We start from the raw sequence: 27530 nt of genomic DNA on the forward strand, positions 1-27530 counted from the left end.
TACCTTTCAAATAATCATATATAACTAACTTTGAAAGCACCAGCTCCAAATATTGTTTAAAAATCGCCCATTTTGGAAGCTTAGCCATAAAATTCCATGTAATAGGGCAGCTATATTTATAGATTCTAACTTTGATAGGCACCAAATTGGCACCATTCTCTCAACCAGCTTCACATGGAATACTTTTCTAACAGTCTTGAAGGAGTTCCCACATATGCTGAGCACTTGCTGGCTGCTTTTTCTTCACTCTGCGGTCCAACTCATCTCAAACCATCTCAATTGGGTTGAGGTTGGGTGATCGTGGAGGCCATGTCATCTGCTACAGCACTCTCCTTCTTGGTCAAATAGCTCTTACACAGCCTGGAGGTGTGTTGGGTCATTGTCCTGTTGAAAAACAAATGATTGTCCCACTAAGAGCATACCAGAATGGATGAGTTATCGCTGCAGAATGCTGTAGTAGTCATGCTGGTTAAGTGTTCCTTGAATTCTAAATAAATCTCTGACAGTGTCATCAGCAAAGCCCTTAGCCATGGTATATTGGCCATATACCACAAACCCCTGAGATGCCTTATTGCTATTATAAACAGGTTACCAACAGGATTACCAATGGCTCATGTGGTTGTATATTCTACATCGCCATGAACATTTGAAACATATTTTCGGGCATACTACAATTATATTTTATACAGGTATGGTCATGCGAAATTGTCCAGTAAGAGCCCATTGAGTTGTTTGGTGGAAAAATATTGGAAAAATCCTTTGTGGGGTTATTGCGGGGATTCTCTGATGGCCCTGTATCTTTTTTTTGCACACACAATGCAAATGCAAATAGTCCGGGTAGCCATTTCATGAGTCTTATGGCTTGGGGCTTGGGGGTAAAAACTGTTGAGAAGCATTTTTGTACGTACTCTTGCCATGCGGTTGTAGAGAGAACAGTCTATAACTGGGGTGGCTGGGGTCTGACAATTTTTAGGGACTTCCTCTGACACCGCCTGGTGTAGAGGTCCTGGATGGTAGGCAGCTTAACCCCAGTGATGTACTGGGCTGTACTCACTACCCTCTAGTGCCTTGTGGTCGGAGGCCAAGCAATTGCCGTACCAGGCAGTGATGCAAACATACACTCAATGTTGTAGCTGTAGAACCTTTTGAGGATCTCAGAACCCATGCCAAAACTTTTTAGTTTCCTAAGGGGAAATAGGCTTTGTCGTGCCCGCTTCACGACTGTCTTGGTGTGTTTGGACCATTCTAGTTTATAGTCAATGTGAACACCAAGGAACTTGAAGCTCTCAACCTGCTACACTACAGCCCCGTTGATGAGAATGTGGGTGTGCTCAGTCCTCCTTTTCCTGTAGTCCACAACTATCTTGGTTAAGTTGAGGGATAGGTTGTTATTCTGACACCACCTGGCCAGATCTCTGACCTCCTCCCTATAGGCTGTCTCGTCGTGATCAGACCTACCATAGTTGTGTTGTCTGCAAACTTATTGATGGTGCATGCCTGGCCATGAAGTCGTGGATGAACAGGGAGTGCAGGAGGGGACTGAGCACGCACCCCTGGGGAGCTCCAGTGTTGAGGATCAGTGTGGTAGATGTGTTGCATATTAAGAAGTTGATTAAACAGCATAATCATTACACAGGTGCACCTTGCGTGGGGGACAATAAAAGGCCACTCTAGAATGTGCAGTTTTGTCACACAACACAATTCCACAAGTGTTTCACGTTTTTAGGGAGCGTGCAATTGGAATGCTGACTGCGGAGTTCTCCACCAGAGCTGTTGCCAGAGTATTTTATGTTCATTTCTCCACCATAAGCCGCTTCCAACTTCGTTTTCGAGAATTTGTCACTATGTCCAACCGGCCTCGCAACCGCAGACTACGTGTGTGGCATCATGTGGGTGAGCGGTTTGCTGATGTTAACATTGTAAACAGAGTGCCCAAAGGTGACGGTGGGGTTATGATATGGGCAGGCATAAGCTACGGACAACGAACACAATTGCACTTTATTGATGGCAACGTAGAATGTATGCACACATGACTGTAAGTCGCTTTGGATAAAAGCGTCTGCTAAATGGCATATATTATTATTATATATTAATTTGAATGCACAGAAATACCATGACGAGATCCTGAGGCCCATTGTTATGCCATTCATCATGTTTCAGCATGATAATGCACTGCCCCATGTCACAAGGATCTGTACACAATTCCTGGAAGCTGAAAATGTCCCAGTTCTTCCATGGCCTGCAAACTCACCAGATATGTCACCCTTTGAGCATGTTTGGGATGCTCTGGATCAGCCTGTACGACACCGTTTTCCAGTTTCGCCAATATCCACATTTTCCAACTCTAAGGACGTCATAGACCTTGAAAAAAGTCACTATAAGACGTCGTTGGCCCAAGTGAAGCCGACCGACCACCCTCCTGGCTCAGGGTATCCCAAACTCGGTCCTGGGGCCCCATCCTGAGTGCATATTTAGTTTTTTGCCCTATTATGAGTTGGTTATTTGAATCAGCTGTGTAATGCTAGGGCAAAAACCAAAACATGCACTCAAGGTGGGCCCCAGGACTTAGTTTGTAGATGACCTGGACCTAGTTTGGGAAACCCTGAAAAATTGTTCATTATTAGACATAACATAGGGCGGTATTTTATTTGATTTATTTCACCTTTATTTAACCAGGTAGGCTAGTTGAGAACAAGTTCTCATTTGCAACTGTGACCTGGCCAAGATGAAGCATAGCAGTTCGACACATACAGAGTTACACATGGAATAAACAAACATACAGTCAATAATACAGTAGAAAAAAAGAAAACAAAAAGTGTATATACAGTGAGTGCAAATAAGGTAAGATAAGGGAGTTAAGGCAATAAATAGGCCATGGTGGCGAAGTAATTACAATATAGCAAATTAAACACTGGAATGGTAGATGTGCAGAAGATGAATATGCAAGTAGAGATACTGGGGTGCAAAGGAGCAAGATAAATAAATAAATACAGTATGGGGATGAGGTAGTTGGATGGGCTGTTTACAGATTGGCTATGTACAGGTGCAGTGATCTGTGAGCTGCTCTAACAGCTGGTGCTTAAAGCTAGTGAGGGAGGTATGAGTCACCAGCTTCAGTGATTTTGTAGTTTGTTCCAGTCATTGGCAAGCAGAGAACTGGAAGGAAAGGCGGCCAAAGTATGAATTGGCTTGGGGGGTGATCAGTAAGATATATCTGCTGGAGCGTGTGCCATGAGTGGGTGCTGCTATGGTGACCAGTGAGCTGAGATAAGGTGGGGCTTTACCAAGCAGAGACTTGTAGATGACCTGGAGCCAGTGGGTTTGGCGACGAGAGTGAAGCGAGGGCCAGCCAACGAGAGAGTACAGGTCGCAGTGGTGGGCAGTATATGGGGCTTTGGTGACAAAACGGATGGCACTGTGATGGACTGCATCCAATTTGTTGATTGGCACAGCATCTTCCGGGTTAGGGGAGGGTTTGGCCAGGGTAGGCTGTCATTGTAGAATCCGAATGAGTTCTTAATTGGCTTGCCTAATTAAATAAAGGTTCAATAAACTTTTTACAAGTTCTATTCTCATGTGTATATTACCACCTAGTGGTGTAAAACTGAAACGAGATTTGAGCGTCGATTCGTGTGACGTCGTTTTGTTTCGGTAATTTCCGCTGCATCTCCTTCCTGTGAGACTTGACCGAAAAGCGTAAAGACAACGAAGGTAAGACGCCATTTCTCACCGTTTTAATACATTTGGTTTGAAATAATAATTGAATCGACGGCACAAATTATTTTTATTTTATTCCAGTGCATGAGCGGTTTATGCTCAACACAATATAATCGGGTCGGTGCCATATTCTCCGATTATTTCTCGGTCAAATTCGGCGTAAATCGTTAGACATAGGAAAATGGACGAGACGGACTCGGCAACGAAGGGACTAGTGTTGGACGAGGAGTCCATAGACGCTGCCGGAGAGCCGGTGGAGGAGGGGGTGGATTCGGATACTGAGTCGGAGGCCGAAGTCACCACGATGACAGTAATGGGAGAACCGGGGAACATCGAGATTGGGACCGAGTCCTTGCCGAACTCTGACGATGCCGAGACAGCTTTTGCAGGCAAGTTTGAGAATGCAGCCAGCTAACGTTACTGATACTCGCCAAGCTAGCTAAATGTCACCTACACCTGTTTTAGCTCGTTAGCAAGTACCACATTATGTTTCCTAGCTAACTTCCTTTCATCTGTGCTAGTACTGTTAGTTACAATACTAGACGCATAGGCAAACACAAACAGGCAGGTTAGCTAGCTAGCTAAATCAACCAGTCTAACCTAATTCAGCTGCATTAGTTATAGTACCGTTACCCATTTTGAAATGCATGAACTAGCTAATTTATACATTTGATTATCAGCATAGCCCCTTACATGTACCTCCAAACATGTTATTTTCCGGAGATATTTGTATTTAGCGTTAGGTAAAATACAGGTAATATTGCAAGACGCCCATCTTTCCAGTTTTATACATAATATTTGGTATTCAAATATTTGGGCACAGTCCTTGTTTTTGTTTCCCTATCAAATCATCTATCAGCATACCACCCTGCATCCCCCTGCTGGCTTACCTCTGATTCTAAGTAGGGTTGGTCCTGGTAGCCCTGGATGGGAGACCAGATACTGCTGAAAGTGGTGTTGGAGGGCCAGTAGGAGACACTCTTTCCTTTGGTCCCTAAAAATAAATATCCCAATGCTGCAGGGCAGTGATTGCCCTTTATAGGGTGCAGTCTTTCAGATGGGATGTTAAAATGGGTGTCCTGACTCTGTGGTCACTAAAGATCCCATGGCATTTATTGTGAGAATAGGGGTGTTAACCCCGGGGTCCTGGCTAAATTCCCAATCTGGCCTTCATACCATCATGGCCACCTTAAATAAAAAAATAAATACATCAAAACTAATGTGATTCACATAGTAAGATCTACTACAAAGAGAGCCAAGCCAGTCATGTAGGTAGAGTGCACTTGACTATTTCAACATGTGATCTCTCACAACAGAAGTCACAACAGTCACTGTGGGGGATGTCCAAGCAGCCGAGGACAATGTGTTCACTGCCACCTCAGCCTCCATACCAGAGCATGTTCTTGTAAGTTCTCACATGGTGGTCATTTTGGATCTGAATATCTTGTGGTCTCGGCCTACTAGTGGATTTGTATTGTTTCTGCGTAGCTCAGTTGGTAGAGCATGACACTTGTAATGCAAAGGTTTTGGGTTCGATTCCCACGGGAGACCAGTACGAAAATGTGTGCACTCACTACTGTAAGTCACTCTGGATAAGAGCGTTTTCTAAATGACTCAAATGTTGATGTTGACCTCTGCCACACTAGAGCCCAACATGAGTATTTAACATATCTAGTCATAACGTATATAGTCTAGACTATATATAGTCATAACGTGTATATAGTCTAGACTATATATAGTCATAACGTATATAGTCTAGACTATAGGACCACTCACTAGGCGTATATAGTCTAGACTATAGGACCACTCACTAGGTGTATATCGTCTAGACTATAGGACCACTCACTAGGTGTATATCGTCTAGACTATAGGACCACTCACTAGGCATATATCGTCTAGACTATAGGACTACTCACTAGGCTAGACTATAGGACCACATTTGTGTCAGATTTTCCAACAACTAATCTGAAAAGAAACAGACCGTGGAAAACTAGACTCATATGTCACATCACCTACCCAGCAGCACAGACTGTGCAATGTAATGTTTCTCTCTGATTCTCCATCACATGACAGACTGGCAGGACCACCCTACAGATTGGCGACGGTCTCAATTCCCAGAAGGCCACTCTGATAGTGGTTCACACTGAAGGAATAGTGGACGCAACAGGACTGAAGAACGCTGCAGCCGCCATGTCCTCTGGTATGCACCAGGGAATCTCAATGTGCTCTTGACCTGTATTTTGTATGATACTTTTCATAGAAAGTATTGTATAAAATTCCTACCATCACCTATCATTACTGTGCTGGGAAAGTTGCTGTAATGGACTTGTAGTCAATAGATAGCAGCATCTGCTTTGACCTGTGTGCTTATATTCCAGAGATGCCTAACCAAGACAGGATAAATTTAATGTCTAAATCGGTATATGGCCGCTAAAATATTGCCTGGCCACCAGACTCCTTGTTCTGGCCAAATTCTACACCACGCCCAAGGACGTTACTTTCTTCTCCCCAATGAGTCTATCTGAGTGCCTTCCCAACCCTTCACTGAATGCGAACAAATTCAGGGCCGTCTGATTGGTCCAGAAACGAATGGGTTGGGCCAGAGTCAGAATACACATTGGTAAAACAGCGGTCTGAAAATGTGTCATTGGCTTTAATACTCTGATTGGTTAGAGACGATCCGATTGCTGTTGACTTGTTTTGTACAACGCCCCTCATCCTCCCCCCCTCACTACAAATGACTTCAAAGATGGCAGTCTCAGACTAAAGTATGTAGTGAATGACAGAACAGCGGAAGAATTTAGTGAGTCGTCAGGCTATCTGAAATACATTTCAGGTGTCTCTGTAACTTCAGTGTTGTGTTGTCCCCAGCCCCCCCAGACTCCCCCCACCCCAATGAATCCAGGGCAGGAGAAAGATGGCTCCAAGTACAACTGGGATCCATCTGTGTACAACAACGAGCTGCCAGTGCGCTGCAGGAACACCAGCGGCATGTTGTACAAGAACAGACTGGGCTCAGGTAGGGCTAGTTGGGCCACAAGGTGGAGCTCTTGGTTTGAAGATGAGGACAGCTTTCCTCAGCCCTGGCTGGAAACCGCAGCCACTCTGATGGCCTGTAGTTGAAGTATCAAGACTGGAGAAATAAATGTGTGAACTTGTTGACAAAGTTGAGCAGTGGCGGAATAGGGGTGGTTCTCTGGAGTTGATTGTTTTAACAAATCCAGCTGCTAAAAGTTGTCTGAAAGAAGCCATATTTGACAGATTATAGATTTTCTTCCCTCAATTTGAGAATACATGGGATATGGTGAATGAAGGGGCTAGGATAGTCTAAATAATTAACTGCATGTCCATCTCCATGTAAATAATGGTGGCCGTGTTGTCTTGTCTCTGCTGCCTGTCCAATCGACTGACAACCAGGTGGAAAGGGACGCTGCATCAAGCACAGCAACCACTGGTACACGCCCACTGAGTTTGAGGGCATGTCTGGCCGGGCGAGCAGCAAGGACTGGAAGAGAAGCATCCGCTATGCAGGCCGTCCCCTGCAGTGCCTAATCCAGGTGAGCAAGCCAGTCCACTCAGGCCACAGTCTGTCAGCCGTGACCGGCTCTGATGGAACTGTGCCACCTGCGGTCAGAAGACAATTAAGGGTGTATATACAGTGGCGCAGTGTGTGAAAACCTTGTGAAGACTTACAGAAAACGTTTGACCTCTGTCATTGCCAACAGAGGGTATATAACAAAGTATTGAGATTCACGTTTTTTATTGACCAAATACTTATTTTCTACCATAATTTGCAATTAAATTCATTAAAAATCCTACAATGTGATTTTCTGGATTTTTTTCTTCTCATTTTGTCTGTCATAGTTGAAGTGTACCTATGATGAAAATTACAGGCCTCGTCTTTTTAAGTGGGAGAACTTGCACAATTGGTGGCTGACTAAATACGTTTTTGCCCCACTGTATATAATTAAGGATATATATATTTATTTATTTAGTTAGTTAGTAACTGGCCATATGATTGGTTTCTCAGGAGCGCATCCTCAACCCCCATGCCGCGTCCTGCACTTGTGCGGCCTGCTGTGACGACCTCTCATTGGTGAGTTAATTGACTTTACAGAGACAAAGATGTCAGTGAATGAATGTCTTTTGAACATGTCGGTAGCTCTAGGGATAGGACGCCACAAGGGTATAGGTGTAACAAACAGAACTGCTCAGTACAGGCTCTCAGTGTGCGGTTTGCATGACATGTACGTTTTGTCCAATCACATTCTCTTTGTCTTATATTTTCCCCTAGTGTACCAAGGATAGTCCATCTTACGCAGGGGAGAACATTAATATGGTATGTACCATTTATTTATGACATGCATTGCCAGCCATAATATAAACAATAATGAGCCAATGTTGTGTCTCTGCTAAGTGTGTGATAGTTGTTCCTCTGATCCTGACTAGTGGTTCCCTGGGCTGGCAGACATAAAGGATAGACTCTGGGGGACTGGTTTATTGTTTGCAAGATAAGGGGAGAAATTGTTTCCTACAGCACAACATATATTTTGTTTCACAGCTGCTTTTGCCATCTGCATCAAATGCAATCTTTCATAACTTTGTTGATCACATGAAACAGAACATTCAACTGCCTGTAAGCGTTACTGTTATAGAACTGCTAATTGTTTTTTACTTATTGTTACTGAAACTAATTAAGCTGACCAACAGTTCTCGAAGGTGTGGGAAAAACTGATCACATATTATTTCCACCACGACTATTGATGACTAATTATACCAAAGATACTGGCAACTAATCCAAGACTTGTCATTGGTGTCTTTTCCAATGGGAGCAAATTAAGCAGTGGGCAGAAGAAGCAAGGAGGTGGGCAGAGCAAAGCCCGAGCTAGCAAGATTCTATTGGCGTGTTTTAGCATGTATTTGCATATTTCTATTAGGGAACGCCCACTCTGAAGTGCACGTGTGCAATAGAGCCCTACAGTGAAAGTGTCATAATACCCATAAAACCTAGCAGTGAAACAGGGAAATGGTTCCAATCATTTGTCCACCATTCATTCATTTTTCCCATAGGGAATTTTAGAAACACTGAAAATATAGGCTGTGTTTTGATAACCATTTAAATCTCTTTCGGACAAGTTGACTTTTATCAATATATTCATCTCTTGACGCTCAGATCCGAAAATGCAAAGTAGACTTCATGTAAGACTACAAATCCCTGCAAGCTCCTGCACATCATCTCTAGCTGACACCTTTGCTGACAGGTATTGTGTCAATTTAAAAGTTGCATAAGACAGTTCACAGAATTGTACATTTATTTAAATGTATTCATTGCTACATTTAGCTAACATTAGATGGTTAATCCAGATTTTTACCTTTGCCTCGATTCGGGAGTCTCATCCAGCTCATCATGTATCTAAAATCCCCTATGGGATAAATGTAATTGTTGTAAAACGATTGGAACCCTTTCCTTGTTTGACCGATAGGTTTTATGGATATTATGACACATACAGTGGTACTCTATAACTCAATTCGCCCTTGCACTCCTAAGCTACGCAATTTCTTGAAACCTTTGCAAAGAGTGAAGTCTATAAAAGTTAGTGCACTCTATTTCTAAAAGATTCTAATTTTGGTAACAGAACTGGATTGAGATTGAATGTTTAATCGATGAGAAAATTAGCAGAATGTCGGCAAGGTTTCATCTGGCTCCATCTTCTCCTACTTTCCGCCACCAGACTCTCTCTCATCTCCGCCACCAGACTCTCTCTCATCTCCGCCACCAGACTCTCTCTCATCTCCGCCACCAGACTCTCTCTCATCTCCGCCACTAGACTCTCTCTCATCTCCGCCACTAGACTCTCTCTCATCTCCTCCACTAGACTCTCTCTCATCTCCGCCACCAGACTCTCTCTCATCTCCGCCACCAGACTCTCTCTCATCTCCGCCACCAGACTCTCTCTCATCTCCGCCACCAGACTCTCTCTCATCTCCGCCACTAGACTTGGTGGTGAGTGGAAGTTCTAAACGGATGCTTCAGACTTTGATCTCCCCTGTTGTCTGTGATTCTCCCCTTTCCTTCTGGTCCAGACTGGCCCGGTCAGACTGTTTGTTCCTTACAAGAGACGCAAGAAGGAGAACGAGCAGCCGACCACTCCAGAGAAGAAGGACCTCCCCCTCCCACCGCCCAAGAACATCACACTGGCACCGGGGGCAACATGTGAGTTACACACACACACACACACACACACACACACACACACACACACACACACACACACACACACACACACACACACACACACACACACACACACACACACACACACACACACACACACACACACACACACACACACACACACACACACACACAAATACACAGCTAAATGAGTCTACTTGGACAGAAGAAGAAGGTGAAGATGACTAATACAACTTTAAACTCACATACTCTTCAGATACCACAGACAGACGTTCTGACGTCCTCCCCTTAACCTCTTGAATGACATACATGGGTCCCGTCATTCAGAAGGAATTCTTTAAATATGTGTTACAGACGAGTCAAAGCACAGGACAGAAGACAAAGTAAATCCTGCTCGGTCATCATCTGTCATTACCTTGTCAAAATGGGATCACGGGGTAGCTGTTGGCACCGTTTTGGGGGAATTGAGAGTGCAGATTTTATAAGACAATATACAAATGTTTTTGAGAAAGATCATTTAGAAAATAGATTTCTATTGAGTATGTGCATTTATTGGTTAAAATGCAATGAATGTAATGTTATTTGTTGAAATGAAAATGTACAGACTTTAATGCTGGCATTAGATTTGGGGTGGGGTTTCCAACTGGTGTCCAGTTGGACTACTACTGAGCTAGCCATTGAGAGAAACATTGTCCCAGGGGAAATAAAACTTGGTTGTGCCTCAATCCAGCTCCATATTGTCTTATCTTATCACTTACCATGGTAATAGTGAGTCTGTTTCCTTTTGTTTATCTTTAGTTACTGTGTTGAGGCGATTGATTTCTATCCTCTCTACCAAAACTTACGTCTTTTGAATTGTTTTATTACCAATATAATAGTTTCCACATTTGTTTCAGATCTACTGCATATTGGACCATATCTTTATGACATTGCATTGTTTTTGGCTGTCAATGTTCTGAGATCAGTTTTTATTTGAGATGATTCACAGCTCTATTGGCCGTATAGCCTAGTGGTTAAAGCGTTGGGCCAGTAACCGAAAGGTTGCTAGATCGAATCCCAGAGCTGACAAGGTAAAAAAAAACTGTCGTTCTGCCTCTGAACAAGGCAGTTAACCCACTGTCCCCTGTCCATAATTGTAAATAAGAATTTGTTCTTAACTGACTTGCCTAGTTAAATATAGGTTTAAAAAACAAAAAGTATCTATGTATGACATGACACAATGTATCTTGTCTTATAAAAAGTTGTTCCCAAGTCCCACTGACCCTGTAGTTGGGGACAATATAAAGCACTCAAATGTTTTTATTCTGAAATCAATCAATGCGTTGTCTTTGTCTTCTTTCTGCACTCCAGTCACAGTGTCTCCGTCAGGCCAGATCACCACGTCAGGGACCCTGACCTTCGACCGGACGTCTCCCGGGGACGCCACAGCCCTTCTCTCTGAGGGCACGGCACATGGCGAGGTCTTCACCAGCACAGAAGGTACCTACAGTAGGTTACCACACCACCATCACACAGAAGGCACCTACAGTAGGTTACCACACCACCATCACACAGAGGGCACCTACAGTAGGTTACCACACCACCATCACACAGAGGGCACCTACAGTAGGTTACCACACCACCATCACACAGAGGGCACCTACAGTAGGTTACCACACCACCATCACACAGAAGGTACCTACAGTAGGTTACCACACCACCATTACACAGAAGGCACCTACAGTAGGTTAACACACCACCATCAAACAGAAGGTACCTACAGTAGGTTACCACACCACCATCACACAGAAGGCACCTACAGTAGGTTACCACACCACCATCACACAGAAGGTACCTACAGTAGGTTACCACACCACCATCACACAGAAGGTACCTACAGTAGGTTAGCCCTCAACCATAGTCAGGCATCCAATTCTCGAAGGTCTTCAGTTGAGGATATATCACAGAGTCCCTCGGATTAAACAGTGGTTTTGAATTAACAGCTGGATCCAAAATGCATAGCTCGCTATTTCCACAAGCAAAGTAGACTCTATAGATGTATTAACCTGGTTTCCAGCGTGACATTTAACATATTGCCCTAAGAAATCTGTGTTCCTTGAGTCCTCTGCTCTGTGTGTCTGACAGACAGTGAGGGGGGACAGGGTCATGTTACCTGTGGTTGGTAGTGAGTGGTGGAATCCCTATTAGACTGGGCTCTGGCTGCCTGTCTGTGCCCGGCAGACAGCAGTCTGTATACACCCCCTATTAATCATCCTATCAGAACCCAGGGATGCCCGGGCCATGTATGTGTCCTGATTGGTTTGAGTGTGAGCGACGTGCGTTCCGTTCCTCTGTCTAGCTGACGAGCTCCCGGGGGACGCCTCCATATTAACTAAGCCTCTCTGTCGGGGATACCCGTCTGACCGACGCGCTCTGCTCCCCGTGTGAAAAATGGCCACAATTACCATTTTAACCTCCCCCTTATTTCCTCTCCCCCATTGATATTCTCCTATTTATTTGCATCCCTTTGTGTCTTTCAGGCTTGCACTGTTCTTTCCTCTCTTAAAGAACTGCAGTTTGCTCTCCGTGGTCTATACTGGATTTTAAACCATTTTGTGCAGAATGGCTGGCGTTTGCTGCTCAGTCACTCTACATTAAGAAGAGGGACTGACACACGCACTGATCCACCCTCCCTGTGAGCAAGACTGGTATCCAACAGAGTACTCAGCCAGCCGTAATGGTGTGAGCCGCATCCTCTGTGTGACTGCTGCTAATGTTAAGGTTAATGACGATCTCTGCGCTTAATTAGCCATCTGGTTGGCGGGCAGAGCAGAGCACGGACCTGACTAGCGTGGGTTGGTTGGCTAGCCAGTAATTCACTTTCCTGGCCAGTAATGTACTTCTCTAGTTATTTAGTGAACTCTGTGTCAGTGGTGGTTCTTCAGGATGGCAGTGCGGGAGTAGGCCCTCTTGTAAAGCGACGAATGCGAAGCGTTGAATGGTAATGCTGTTATCGCTCTCTCTCTGTTCCCATCGCTCTCTCTCTGTTCCCATCGCTCTCTCTCTGTTCCCATCGCTCGCTCTCTGTTCCCATCGCTCGCTCTCTGTTCCCATCGCTCGCTCTCTGTTCCCATCGCTCGCTCTCTGTTCCCATCGCTCGCTCTCTGTTCCCATCGCCGCTCTCTGTTCCCATCGCCGCTCTCTGTTCCCATCGCTCGCTCTCTGTTCCCATCGCTCGCTCTCTGTTCCCATCGCTCGCTCTCTGTTCCCATCGCTCGCTCTCTGTTCCCATCGCTCGCTCTCTGTTCCCATCGCTCGCTCTCTGTTCCCATCGCTCGCTCTCTGTTCCCATCGCTCTCTGTTCCCATCGCTCGCTCTCTGTTCCCATCGCTCGCTCTCTGTTCCCATCGCTCGCTCTCTGTTCCCATCGCTCGCTCTCTGTTCCCATCGCTCGCTCTCTGTTCCCATCGCTCGCTCTCTGTTCCCATCGCTCTCTCTCTGTTCCCATCGCTCGCTCTCTGTTCCCATCGCTCTCTCTCTCTGTTCCCATCGCTCTCTCTCTCTGTTCCCATCGCTCGCTCTCTCTCTGTTCCCATCGCTCGCTCTCTCTCTGTTCCCATCGCTCGCTCTCTCTCTGTTCCCATCGCCGCTCTCTCTCTGTTCCCATCGCCGCTCTCTCTCTGTTCCCATCGCCGCTCTCTCTCTGTTCCCATCGCCGCTCTCTCTCTGTTCCCATCGCCGCTCTCTCTCTGTTCCCATCGCTCGCTCTCTCTCTGTTCCCATCGCTCGCTCTCTCTCTGTTCCCATCGCTCGCTCTCTCTCTGTTCCCATCGCTCGCTCTCTCTCTGTTCCCATCGCTCTCTCTGTTCCCATCGCTCTCTCTCTCTCTGTTCCCATCGCTCTCTCTCTCTCTGTTCCCATCGCTCTCTCTCTGTTCCCATCGCTCGCTCTCTGTTCCCATCGCTCGCTCGCTCTCTGTTCCCATCGCTCGCTCTCTCTCGCTCTCTGTTCCCATCGCTCGCTCTCTGTTCCCATCGCTCGCTCTCTGTTCCCATCGCTCTCTCTCTGTTCCCATCGCTCTCTCTCTCTCTGTTCCCATCGCTCGCTCTCTGTTCCCATCGCTCTCTCGCTCTCTGTTCCCATCGCTCTCTCGCTCTCTGTTCCCATCGCTCTCTCGCTCTCTGTTCCCATCGCTCGCTCGCTCTCTGTTCCCATCGCTCGCTCGCTCTCTGTTCCCATCGCTCGCTCGCTCTCTGTTCCCATCGCTCGCTCGCTCTCTGTTCCCATCGCTCTCTCTCTCTCTGTTCCCATCGCTCGCTCTCTCTCTGTTCCCATCGCTCGCTCTCTCTCTGTTCCCATCGCTCTCTCTCTCTCTGTTCCCATCGCTCTCTCTCTCTCTGTTCCCATCGCTCGCTCGCTCTCTGTTCCCATCGCTCGCTCTCTCTCTGTTCCCATCGCTCTCTCTCTCTCTGTTCCCATCGCTCGCTCTCTCTCTCTCTCTGTTCCCATCGCTCGCTCTCTCTCGCTCTCTGTTCCCATCGCTCGCTCTCTGTTCCCATCGCTCGCTCTCTCTCTGTTCCCATCGCTCGCTCTCTCTCTGTTCCCATCGCTCTCTCTCTCTCTGTTCCCATCGCTCTCTCTCTCTCTGTTCCCATCGCTCGCTCTCTCTCTGTTCCCATCGCTCTCTCGCTCTCTGTTCCCATCGCTCTCTCGCTCTCTGTTCCCATCGCTCTCTCGCTCTCTGTTCCCATCGCTCGCTCGCTCTCTGTTCCCATCGCTCGCTCGCTCTCTGTTCCCATCGCTCGCTCGCTCTCTGTTCCCATCGCTCTCTCTCTCTCTGTTCCCATCGCTCTCTCTCTCTCTGTTCCCATCGCTCGCTCGCTCTCTGTTCCCATCGCCGCCGCTCTCTGTTCCCATCGCCGCTCTCTCTCTGTTCCCATCGCCGCTCTCTCTCTGTTCCCATCGCTCGCTCTCTCTCTGTTCCCATCGCTCGCTCGCTCTCTGTTCCCATCGCTCGCTCGCTCTCTGTTCCCATCGCTCGCTCGCTCTCTGTTCCCATCGCTCGCTCGCTCTCTGTTCCCATCGCTCGCTCTCTCTCGCTCTCTGTTCCCATCGCTCGCTCTCTGTTCCCATCGCTCTCTCTCTGTTCCCATCGCTCGCTCTCTGTTCCCATCGCTCGCTCTCTGTTCCCATCGCTCTCTCTAGAGTTTTGATCTGTATTTTTCATAGCCGTTTACATACCACCACCGTCAGAGGCTGGCACTAAGACAGCATTGAATGAGCTGTATTCCCCCATAAGCAAACAAGAAAACCCTCACCCAGAGGCTGCGCTCCTAGTAGCCGGGGACTTTAATGCAGGGAAACTTAAATCCGATTGATCAAATTTCTATCAATATGTTAAATGTGCTACCAGAGGGGAAACAACTCTGGACCACCTTTACTCCACACACAGAGAAGCATACAAATCTCTCCCTCACCCTCCATTTGGCAAATCTGACCGTAATTATATCTTCCTGATTCCTGCTTACAAGCAAAAATTTAAACAGGAAGCACCAGTGATGAGATCAATAAAAAAGTGGTCAGATGCTAAGCTACAGGACTGTTTTGCTAGCACAGGGTGGAATATGTTCTGGGATTCCTCCAATGGCATTGGAGTACACCATATCAGTCATTGGCTTCATCAAAAAGCACATCAATGACGTCGTCCCCACAGTGACCATACAACCAGAAGCCATGGATTGCAGGCAACATCCACACTGAGCTAAAGGCTAGAGATGCCGCTTTCAAAGAGCGCGACTCTAATCCGGAAGCTTATAAGAAATCCTGCTATGACCTCAGGCGATCCATCAAACAGGCAAACCGTCAATACAGGTCTAAAATCGAATCGTACTACACCGGCTCGTCGGATGTGGCAGGGCTTGAAAACTATTACAGACTAGGAAGGGAAGCACAGCCGAGAGCTGCCCAGTGACACGAGCCTACCAGATGAGCTAAACTACCTCTATGCTCGCTTAGAGGCAAATAACACTGAAACATGCATGAGAGCATAAGCTGTGTGATCACGCCCTCTGCAGTCGATGTGAGTAAGACTTTAAAAACAGGTCAACATTCACAAGGCCGCAGGGCCAGGCGGACTTCCAGTACGTGTACTGCCAGCATGTGCTGACCAACTGGCAAGTGTCTTCACTGACATTTTCAACCTTTCCCTGTCCAAGACTAATACCAACTATGTTTCAAGCAGACCACCATAGTGCCTGTGCCCAAGAACACTAAGGTAACCTGCCTAAATGACTACCGACCTGTAGAACTCACGTCTGCAGCCATGAAGTGCTTTAAAAGGCTGGTTATGGCTCAAATCAACACCATCATCGGGTTGAGAGCTTCAAGTTCCTTGGTGTCCACATCACCAATAAACTAACATGGTCCAAGCACACCAAGGCAGTCGTGAAGAGGGTACGACAAAACCTATTCCCCCTCAGGAGACTGAAAATATTTGGCATGGGTCCTCAGAAGGTTCTACAGCTGCACCATCGAGAGCACGTTGCATCGCTGCCTGGTATGGCAACTGCTTGACTTCCGACCGCAAGGCACTACAGAGGGTAGTGCAAACGACCCAGGTCCTGCCATCCAGGACCTCTATACCAGGCGGTGTCAGAGGAAGGCCCAGAAAATTGTCAGACTCCAGCCACCCTAGTCATAGACTGTTCTCTCAGCTACCACACGGCAAGCCGTACCGGAGCGCCAAGTGTAGTTCCAAAAGGCTTCTAAACCGCTTTTACCCCCCCCAGCCATAAGACTCCTGAACATCCAGTCAAATGGCTACCCAGACTATTTTCATTGCCGCCCCCTCCCCCCACCCCCCACCCCTCTTGACAACTGAGAGTAGCAGTGATGTAATCTATGCATAGTCACTTTAATAACTCTACCTACTTGTACATACTACCTCAACTAACCGGTGCTCCCGCACATTTACTATGTATCGGTACCCCCTGTATATAGTCTCGCTATTGTTATATTACTGCTGCTCTTTAATTACTTGTTTTATCTCTTCATATTCATTTGTTTTTGTTTTTTTCAAAACTGCATTGTTGTTAAGGGCTCGTAAGTAAGCATTTCGCTGTTATATTCGTTGCATGCGACTAAGGTTTGATTCGAACTAATTGCCCGTCGCTTCAATTACTTGAATTCCATTGTACTTTTTTTGTTTTTTTGAGCCCAACGCACTGTTTCTCTAGAACTCATTTTAAATAATTCAAGACAGAAATCAAGTCAGGAACTATGTGGGACACTGGGCTGAAGGGAGTTGTAGTTTCCATTAAGCAAATTTTCAACCTAGTTCAGCACAGAAACAAGGTATTTAACTACAATGACCATAATCCATTGCATCTGTTATTTGATACACTTTTACACGGCTCGCATGAGAGAGTAATGTACACAACATGTCAGGCAGCTCTGTAGCAGGCTAGCCTCGCTGAATAGGATGACTAAAGATAGATAACGTTAGATGGGCTGGCTGGCTGACTGTTACTGCCTGGATGAGAAGATGACTTTAATGAATGAAAAATAATAATGTCCTCAAATAAAATCTTAAGTATAGGACGGAACTAATATTATTTTCATCGTAATTTACCATTTTTCCTTTGTCTACCCAATGTGGACCTGACGGAGATGATGGAATATTTGGTTTTGGCAATTTCATTTTCACAATTTTTTTACTTTGCAAGTTCAATTAATAAACTCTAAAATAATTATTTCATTATGCATTTAATGTAAGAATAAATAAAAAAATCGTATTTTTTTAATAAGCGAAACCGAACGGACCTCAAAAAGCTCAGCAATAGTACACCTTCGTTTAGTACTGTGAGAAGCCAAAAGTGTATAGACCAAATGATAGAGGAATTCTAAATTCCTGTATGTTTTATTGCCAAAACCAATTCTCACTCATTTCTAATTCATTAATGAGTTGTAAGTTCATTAATTATGCATGAAGTAGATCGAGACCAGTCTTAAAAGCCAAAGGTAACTGCTTTTATTTCAAGAGAGTGCTAAACGTATACACACATTTCCACAGGTTATAAACTGAAAATGACGTCAGCGTTTTCCAAACGTTCTATTTACAAGCAGAGGGGCCCTCTAGCTCTTGAGCCTTTGCGTTATCAGCACGAAGTCAAGGCCAGTCAGTATAAATCAACATTCTAGACAATCTGGAGATGGCCCGTTCCCACCACCTGGAGATTTGTACAACTGAATGAACTAAGGAACAGACCTTCATTGTTACTAAACTCCTGACTACATTATATACAATTGGGAAAGGGAGCAAGAGAGAAAATTCACATGTACAGTACATTATAGCATTTGGACTAGTCAGTTCTGATTGGAATGTATACATAATTAGTCATTTCAACCATAATTTCCTCTATCACCAAAGCACTCTGTCTGCCTGCCTGATGTCTTTTGTTTAGTGGATATACCAGGGCTCTCCAACCCTGTTCCTGGAGAGATACCCTCCAGTAGGTTTTCAATCCAACCCCAGCTGGAACTAACCTGATTCAGTTGATCAACCAGCTAATTATTAGAATCAGGTGTACTAGATTAGGGTTGGAATGAAAACCTAGAGGTAGCGCTCCAGGAACAGAGTTGGAAAACCCTGGTATGGACTGATGCACTCTCTGTCTGCCTGGCATGCTGTCTTTTTGTTTTCTTTGTTGTTCTCTCTGGCCAACTAGTTAGGATTGCACTGTACTGTCTGTTCTATAGTCCTCTTCTCAACCCCTGATGCGTCTCAGTCTTTTCAAGTGAACAATGAGGAACTAAGTTTGTTGAGGGAATTATTTATATCCTCTCCTAGGAGAGTGTTTTTGACTTTTATTCCCTCTGCAGTGGATGTTATGGGGCGTTGTGCACCTCCAGGACATTGATCCTCTAATCAAGGCTTTACAGGTGGAGATCACAGGTGTCATTCTTTTCAGGAGTCTCTCTCTAGCCGTCCCTCTCTTTTTCTCTTTAGCTCTTGAATTCTCGCACACTCGCTATCTCTCACTTTCTCTCTCCTCTTCCTCTCACACTTCTCTGTCTCACTTTCTCTTCCCTCTCACTCTCTCTCTGTCTCACTTTCTCTCTCCTCTTCCTCTCACACTTTCTCTCTCCTTCTCTTCCTCTCACACTTTCTCTCTCCTTCTCTTCCTCTCACTCTCTCTCTGTCTCACTTTCTCTTTGCTCTCATTCTGTATCTTTTTCTTTGACTCCCACACATTTCTCTCTCTGTTTCTTTCACTTTCTTTCTCTTCCATATATTTATCTCATCTCATCCCCAACTTTTTATAGCTCACTTTGCTATTTTTATCTCTCTTTCTTTCTTTCTCTTTCTTTCTTTCTCTCTTTCTTTCTTTCTTTCTTTCTTTCTTTTTTTTTTGTTGTCTGTAGCTGTGTGCAAGTGCATTGTTGTACTCCCTGCAGATCTCTTTTACTCAAGCGTACACACACACACCCGCATGCATGTCTACACACACCAGTGACGGTCGGTGCCTTTTAAGAGGACGTTTTATTTATTTGTGTATATATATGTATATTTAAAAAACATGTAATATGAGCAAGGTCTTATTTCTATTACAGCATATTGGATTACTGTCATTCATTTTCCATTCACCCAGTTCAATGTGACAGGTTAAGGCTACTTAAATTTTCCCAATACTCATCATGAGGTTGCTACTGCCTATAAATGAAAGTTTACACAGTTGGTGCACACAGGTCAAGATAAACATTTGAGGTGACAGTGACACATGGACAGACAGTGACACATTCAATATCGCCTTGCACACTCTTGCCTGCATCTAGCTGATCTAGGGTGTAATCATTAGTCCAACAGTTGCAAGCGTTTCTATTGAACAAATTCAGGTATGTTTATACCCGTTTTGTTCTGTTTGCTTCCACTTAAGAAAAGTTTTTCAACAGAGTTGGCGGAATGAATACACCCCTAATCATATACAAGCAGTTCACTTTTATATAGAAACATACAAACAGCTCGTTGTATTCCTTCTCGCATCTTCACGCTCTCCTCCTCTCACCTTTTCCTGCACAACACATCAGCTTTTTGTGACCAGGCCAAAAAATCTTTCCAATCCATACCTTCATATCATAACTGCTACACACAGCATACATCGTTGTCACCATATTAGCTAAAGTAACATCATAGTCAACATAGCTAATAGAACTAACACGTTAGTAAACCTATTACAATCATGCAGGACAGTCAGTAAGCAGTTTAACAGATACACCTGCGGCTCCGGTGGAAATAATTTAGTAAAACCAAAAGCTTACCTTGACTTGAAAGAGTTCCAGTGTTTTGATAATCATAGCCAGCTAGCTAACATAGCATCCCTCTGTTCGAGCCAGGTGTTTGAGTAGGCTAAACTAGATAGCTGCATTTGCTAGATAAGTGAGAAGAGAAACAATTCTGAAATATCTTTCTTTCTCCACCTTCATTTTTGAAGAAATTAATATGTTAGCTGTAGCATATGCTTTCAGTACTAGGTACATGTCAGTTCATGCTGCAAGAGCTCAGGCTAGATTTGAGGATGTCCTCTGGAAGTAGTCATAATTACTGTGTAAGTCTATGGAAAGGGTTGAAAACGGAGCCTCCTAGGCTTTATATTGGAGTCAATGTACTCTGAGAACGGAAGTTAGCTGTCCTCCAGCAACACCATGGTGCTACTCTACAGAGTGCTGCTGAGTCTACTGTAGACCTTCATGGCTAAACAATTTGTTTGAATTATTTGTTGAAGGGAATATATTTAGTATAGTTTTATCTAAAAAATTATAACTTTTTAAATGTTTGGCTTTGAAAAATAAATGAAATTCACTGAGGAGGCTGGTCCTCCCCTTCCTCCTCTGAGGAGCCCACACACACACACACACACACACACACACACACACACACACACACACACACACACACACACACACACACACACACACACACACACACACACACACACACACACACACACACACACACACACACACACACCTTGTTTGATAGGTGGAATATGTTAGCTGTTTGAAGGGGGAACACCTTGTTTTGAATGAACAATCACAAGCTTGCATCACACCTGGTGATGTGATATGATGGGACTGGTCATTGTTGATTATATTTCCTTGCTCAAATGAATGTCCTCTTTTCCACCACATGCATTGTATATAGAGTGCATTCGGCAAGTATTCAGACCCCTTGACTTTTTCCACATTTTGTTACATTACAGCCTTATTCTAAAATGGTTTAAATGAAATGTTTTCCTCATCAATCAACACACAATACCTCATAATGACAAAGCGAAAAAAAAAATTGAAATGTTTACACGTTTATTAAACGGATCCCTTATTTACAGATGAATTCAGACCCTTTGCTATGAGATTTGAAATTGAGCTCCGGTGCATCCTTTTTCCATTGATCATCCTTGAGATGTTTCTACAACTTGGAGTCCACCTGTGATAAATTCAATTGATTGGACAAAATTTTGGAAAGGCACACACCTGTCTATATAAGGTCCAACAGTTGACAGTGCATGTCAGAGCAAAAACCAAGCCATTAGGTTGAAGGAATTGTCTGTAGTTCTCAGAGACAGGATTGTGTCGAGGCACAGATCTGGGGAAGGGTACCAAAACATGTCTGCAGCGTTGAATATCCCCAAGAACACAGTTCTTGAATGGAAGTAGTTTGGAACCACCAAGACTCTTCCTATAGCTGGCTGCCCGGCCAAATTGAGCAATTTGAGGAGAATGGCCTTGGTTAGGGAGGTGACCTAGAACCTGATGGTCACTCTGACAGAGCTCTAGCCATCTCGGCAGCACTCCACCAATCAGGCCTTTATTGTAGAGTGGCCAAATGGAAGCCCTCTTCAGTAAAAGGCACATGGCTGCCTGCTTGGAGTTGACCATGACAAACAAGATTGAGTCTGATGAAACCAAGATTGAACTATTTGGCCTGAATGCCAAGCGTCACATCTGGAGGAAACCTGGCACTATTCCTACGGTGAAGCATTGTAGTGGCAGCATCATGCGGGGGGGTGTTTTTCAGCGGCAGGGCCTGCGAGACTACACTGCATAGTGACACACAAAGTGCATTCGGAAAGAATTCCACCCCTAGACTTTTTCCACATTTTGTTACATTACATTGTAAAATGGATTAAATAGTTTTTCCCCCTCATCAATCTACACACAATTCTCCAAAATAACAAAGCAACAACAGGGTTTTTAGAAATGTTGCAAATGTATAAACAAAATAAAAAATCACTTACATAAGTATTCAGACTTTACTCAGTACTTTGTTGAAGCACCTTTGACAGGGATTACAGCCTTGAGTCTTCTTGGGTATGAAGCTACAAGCTTCGTACACCTGTATTTAAGGAGTTTCTCTCATTCTTCTCTGCAGATCCTCTTGAGCTCTTTCAGGTTGGATGGGGAGCGTATGACTGCATGCAGGGTGCGTGTTTGTGTGTGTCTTGAGCCTCCTCTCATGCTGTGTGTGTGTTAGGGCTCCTGTGATGTATGTGATGACGCTTGTCGCTCTCTGTCTTTCCATCTCCCTCTCTCCCACCGGAGTAGATGGGGCTTCTTTGTTTAGACTGTTGTTGCTCTTTGTCTGTTCTGCTGTGCTCTCTGGTACAGTTGGAGGAAGATGAAAGCCCATTAGTGATTTATCTCTCCAACGGTGTGCTGCTTGGTGGAACCCTATGATTATTAAACCTTTCCCTGAGTCACAGCCACAGACCAGTGGAGGCTCCTCAGAGGAGGAAGGCGAGGGCTATCCTCCTCAGTGAATTTCATAAAAAATAAAAATGGTAAAACATTAAAGTTAACCCTTTTAGATAAAACTAAATATAATCATGTGTCACCAAATACTTGTTGTTTTGCAAAGAAGGTCAGTTGCCTCAAAAGCACTCTGTAGGGTAGCACATGGTGTAGCCGGAGGACATCTTGCTTCCATTCTCCTCTGGGTACATTGACTTAAATTCAAAACCTAGGAGGCTCATGGTTCTCGCCACCTTCCATAGTAATTATGACAACTTCTGGAGGATGTCCTCCAACCTATCAGAGCTCTTGCAGCACGAACTGACATTTTGTCCACCCAATCACAGGATCAGATAATTAATCTAGTACTAAAAGCATAAGCTACAGCTAAATAGCACTGCAGTGCATAAAATGTGGTCAGTCTTTGACTCAAAGAGAGAGAGAGACCATAGTTTAAGTTTTTAACAGATTAATTTAATCCAAAATGAGACGCAAGAGTGTATTTTTTTCAGGGTCACTTACTTAGCTAGATGCAGCTAGCTAGTTTAGTCTACTGAAACACCCTGCTCAAAGAGAGGGATGCTATGTTAGCTAGCTGGCTATATTTTTCCAACACAACACTGGAACAGTCGAGGTAAACTTTTGGTTTTACAAATGTATTGCCACCGGGGCCCGCCGGTGTAACTCTTACTGACTGTACACTGTAACCTTACTGCTTGATTCTATTGGGTTTACTAACATGTTTTTAAAAAACGTATCCTTTATTTAACTAGGTAAGTCAGTTAAGAACAATTCTTATTTACATTGACGGCCTACACCGACCAAACCCGGATGACGCTGGGCCAATTGTGCGCCGACCTATGGCAATCCCAATCACGGCCGGATGTGATACAGCCTGGATTCAAACCAGGGTGTCTGTAGTGTTACCTCAAGCACTTGGGAGCCCCGAGTGGCGCAGAGTTAGTTCTATTAGCTATGCTAACTATGATGTTACTTTAGCTAATATGGTGAGAACGATGTAGGCTGTTAGTGGTTTTCTTGGAAAGGTTTTTTCGCCTGGTCACATACAGCTGATGTGTTGTGCACTTAAGTCCAAAACCGAAGGGAAGAGGTGAGAGGAGGAAAGTGCATAGATGCGAGAAGGAATACAACGTGGCTGCTATGAAAGTGAACTGTGTTTAAGTGTGAACAGGGGTGTATTCATTCTGCCAATTCTGTTGAAAAACTTTTCTTAAACTGAAGCAAAGGGAACAAAACAGGGATAAATTTATTTATCCAATAGAAACTTTGCAACTGTTGTACTTGTCTCTCGACCTGTCTGCACCTACGTTGTAAATGTTCATTCATATGCTAGGTTGTAGCAACCTCATGAGTATAGGGAAAATTTGAGTATCATGAAGTAGGCTAAACCTGTCGCTGTTACATTGAACTGGGTGAATGGAATATGAATGACAATCATCCAATATGCTGTAATAGAAATAAGGACATGCTCATGAATATTTTTTTTGTCCTCATCTTAAAAGACACTGACCGCCACTGCCACAGACGTATCTCTCCTCCTCCATGATACTTGGACAATGGGTGGGGCACGCAGGCTTATCTGGCCTAATTTTCTCCCTCGTTCCACCCAAGTTTCCCCCCTTTTCCAGTCTTATTTTGGAAGCATAAAATAAGGAGTCATGTCAGGAGTTACTAGGTGTGGGGGCGATCAAGGTTTGAGGAAGGGCAGCTATCGTTGGGGTTGACATGATTTCAGAAGGTAGTTTTTGCCCTGATTTTATTTATTTATCTGCCTTACATATTAATTGGACGGGCCTAACATTCTTATCAATCGCTATTATCAATAAATACACATTTAAATGCATATTTGTTTTCTGTCAAACAATATATTGATTGTTTGTATGCATACCAATGCCCTTATTGAGAGTATATTGGTTCATAATCCATATTCTACATTCCTTGCCTCAAATAATTAAGAAATGATTATTTAATACTCTCATTGTACGTTAGGAATGGAAAGGTTTAATCTAACCCCTCCCTCCCTTCCTACAGTGTTGACAGCGCTACCGGCACTGGCCATGGCCCCCCAGGCCAAGGTGGAGTCTCCATCCTCATCTCCGGGGCTGGTGAACGGCGGGCTGGAGGTGTCTGGGGTCAGGGAGGGCCAGAGGACATGGCTTTACCTGGAGGAGACGGCCAACAGCCTGCTGAGCACGGTGCAGCAGCTCAAGGCACTGATCGACCAGGCCAAGCAGTCCTGCCACTGCCAGGCAGGCCATGATGCCTTCAGCCAGGACAAGATCCACGGCAGCAGGAAGGAGGTGAGGGGACTGGAGGAGACCCTGGTGGTTAGTCCAGGATCATGGTCATTATGGCACAATGTAGTGAAACGTTTTCACACTGTAGCATTTTCTTCTGTTTTGTGCCTATTGAACATGACCATGGGGAAATGCTGGGTTTCTTGAGGTGTTTAAAAAAAATAGTAATAATAATTTTAGTTTGACTTCTATTTGCGGTCTTCCCTCCTGCAGTGTACACTCACCCAGCCCTTCCAGAGTCAGATATCATTCCAGCACCCAGATGACCCAGAGGGGAAGAGAGGCTCAGAAATTACAGAGATCATCATCAAGGTACATGGAGAGACCTCTTACTCTCTTTCTCTCATTTTCCCTTTCTCTCTTTCTCTCTTTCTTTTTCTCTTGGCTGTGTTCCATTCAGTCCATTAAAGAGAAAAATACTCTTTTATCCAGGTCTCCCCTTGGAGGATAAAACTGTCAGAGCTGGTTGAAATATCATGCCTGCTACTTCACACACATAAACAATATAGATACGAGAGAAACAAACAACCTTGAAGCTACATGACTTATCCCACCTGAGAGCATTTGTTAGATAGAATGGGGGAAAGGGAAATGTAACCCTGGTATCATATCAACAAAAAAGCCAGCGGTGTCATTTTGTGCCTCTTGGTTCCCCTGGAGAAGCACACCTCTTCTATCATGCTAAGTATGACCTGCGTTATCTGATTTCCAGTTCATTTTCAAATCAATTCTATCCCTTTTTTAGATTGTAATTTCATTCTGTGACTTTCTCTCCCACAGCAAATGTGCGTGAACTGTGGACGGGAGGCCATGAGCCAATGCACGGGATGCCACAAGGTCAACTACTGTTCCACCTTCTGTCAGAGAAAGGTGAGACTTAACCCTCTACAGACCGTGTCACTGCACTAAGTTGTCAGGGGTCGTGTCAGCTCGGCTTCATTTCGTTCTGCAGGGCATAAAAGGTCTCTTAGGACCCATGAACATGTCATCAAGTCTGTTGATTGGATCACAGCCCACCACCCTCCCCACTACTGATCCCTCGTCAGTGGTGGGGGTGTGATTCAATCAAACAGCCTACTCTTAGGAACCAAAAACAGGCAAAATGAGGGAAAAACATTACTTCTTGAAATTGTGTCCAGATTGAATCGCCCCCTCAACTCACCCACCACTGACCACTTGTCTCACTCCTTTCGTCTGCCTTATTCTTATTGCAGGACTGGAAGGAACACCAGCACAACTGCTGCCAGACCAGTGGGGCTGTGGCTGTACAGGAGGAGGTGCCCATGTCAACCATAGACATGGACAAAGTCAAGGTCTAGCAGGTATAGACACTGAAAACAGATTCTGTAAAAACAGCAAAGTCCTCCTTTCAATACCTTGGAGACTTGAGCATGGCCTCTCATTCAGAACTCAGCCAGCTGGAATTTAAGTGCTGCTGCTGCTCTTTTGAATACATCAAAGATAGTTGCTAGACTTTGTCATGTCCCTAGAGCATGCATTTGATGATAGCTGGGATTTATTTTACACCAAACAGAGGTTTTGCAGTATGCTATTACATTGTCTCCTGTCTGAAGAAATAAATGTGAAGATTTTGACTCCTGAAAACACAACATTACACCCCGGGACCTCTGTTAATGTGTTTCCTCTAAAAAATGCAGCTCCGAGGCCTGTGTGCTTCAGATGATCAAGTATTTGAAGAGTAGTGATTGCTTCCCTCAACCCCTGTACGTTTCAAATATAGTCCACGACCAGGGTTTAAAAACACAGAATGCCTGTTGCCGAAAAAAGACTTGCTCTATCAATACATTTATTTAATTTAACATGTTTTATGTATTACATTGGCTCTGTCCTACGTTGAATGGAGCAGGACAAGCTGGTAAACAACTGTAGGTTATACACTGCTCAAAAAAATAAAGGGAACACTTAAACAACACAATGTAACTCCAAGTCAATCACACTTCTGTGAAATCAAACTGTCCACCTAGGAAGCAACACTGATTGACAATACATTTCACATGCTGTTGTGCAAATGGAATAGACAACAGGTGGAGATTATAGGCAATTAGCAAGACACCCCCAATAAAGGAGTGGTTCTGCAGGTGGAGACCACAGACCACTTCTCAGTTCCTATGCTTCCTGGCTGATGTTTTGGTCACTTTTGAATGCTGGCGGTGCTTTCACTCTAGTGGTAGCATGAGACGGATTCTACAACCCACACAAGTGGCTCAGGTAGTGCAGCTCATCAAGGATGGAACATCAATGCGAGCTGTGGAAAGAAGGTTTGCTGTGTCTGTCAGCGTAGTTTCCAGAGCATGAAGGTGCTACCAGGAGACAGGCCAGTACATCAGGAGACGTGGAGGAGGCCGTAGGAGGGCAACAACCCAGCAGCAGGACCGCTACCTCCGCCTTTGTGCAAGGAGGAGCACTGCCAGAGCCCTGCAAAATGACCTCCAGCAGGCTACAAATGTGCATGTGTCTGCTCAAATGGTCAGAAACAGACTCCATGAGGTTGGAATGAGGGCCCAACGTCCACA

At 44.8% G+C, this 27530-nt stretch overlaps 1 protein-coding gene across 3 annotated transcripts; it reads left to right on the plus strand.

The window, feature by feature from the left end:
• Nucleotides 1-3560: 3560 nt before the first annotated feature.
• Nucleotides 3561-27004, plus strand: deaf1 (DEAF1 transcription factor). 3 transcript variants are annotated; one of them, XM_046351647.1, is made up of 14 exons: nt 3609-3711; nt 3799-4106; nt 5034-5122; nt 5791-5917; nt 6590-6736; nt 7135-7274; nt 7748-7813; nt 8012-8056; nt 9802-9931; nt 11264-11401; nt 24731-24999; nt 25210-25308; nt 25777-25866; nt 26211-27004. In XM_046351647.1, exons 2-14 carry the CDS (start codon nt 3899-3901, stop codon nt 26313-26315), a joined length of 1653 nt encoding a protein of 550 aa, XP_046207603.1. In that variant the 5' UTR covers nt 3609-3711; nt 3799-3898; the 3' UTR covers nt 26316-27004. The 3 variants fall into 3 exon arrangements, with proteins under 3 accessions (XP_046207602.1, XP_046207604.1, XP_046207603.1); XM_046351646.1 differs by having other exon boundaries at nt 3561-4106; XM_046351648.1 differs by having other exon boundaries at nt 3564-4106; nt 11264-11392.
• Nucleotides 27005-27530: the final 526 nt, after the last annotated feature.

Source organism: Oncorhynchus gorbuscha, linkage group LG06 (genome assembly GCF_021184085.1).
Source record: "Oncorhynchus gorbuscha isolate QuinsamMale2020 ecotype Even-year linkage group LG06, OgorEven_v1.0, whole genome shotgun sequence".
Taxonomy (NCBI): domain Eukaryota; kingdom Metazoa; phylum Chordata; class Actinopteri; order Salmoniformes; family Salmonidae; genus Oncorhynchus; species Oncorhynchus gorbuscha.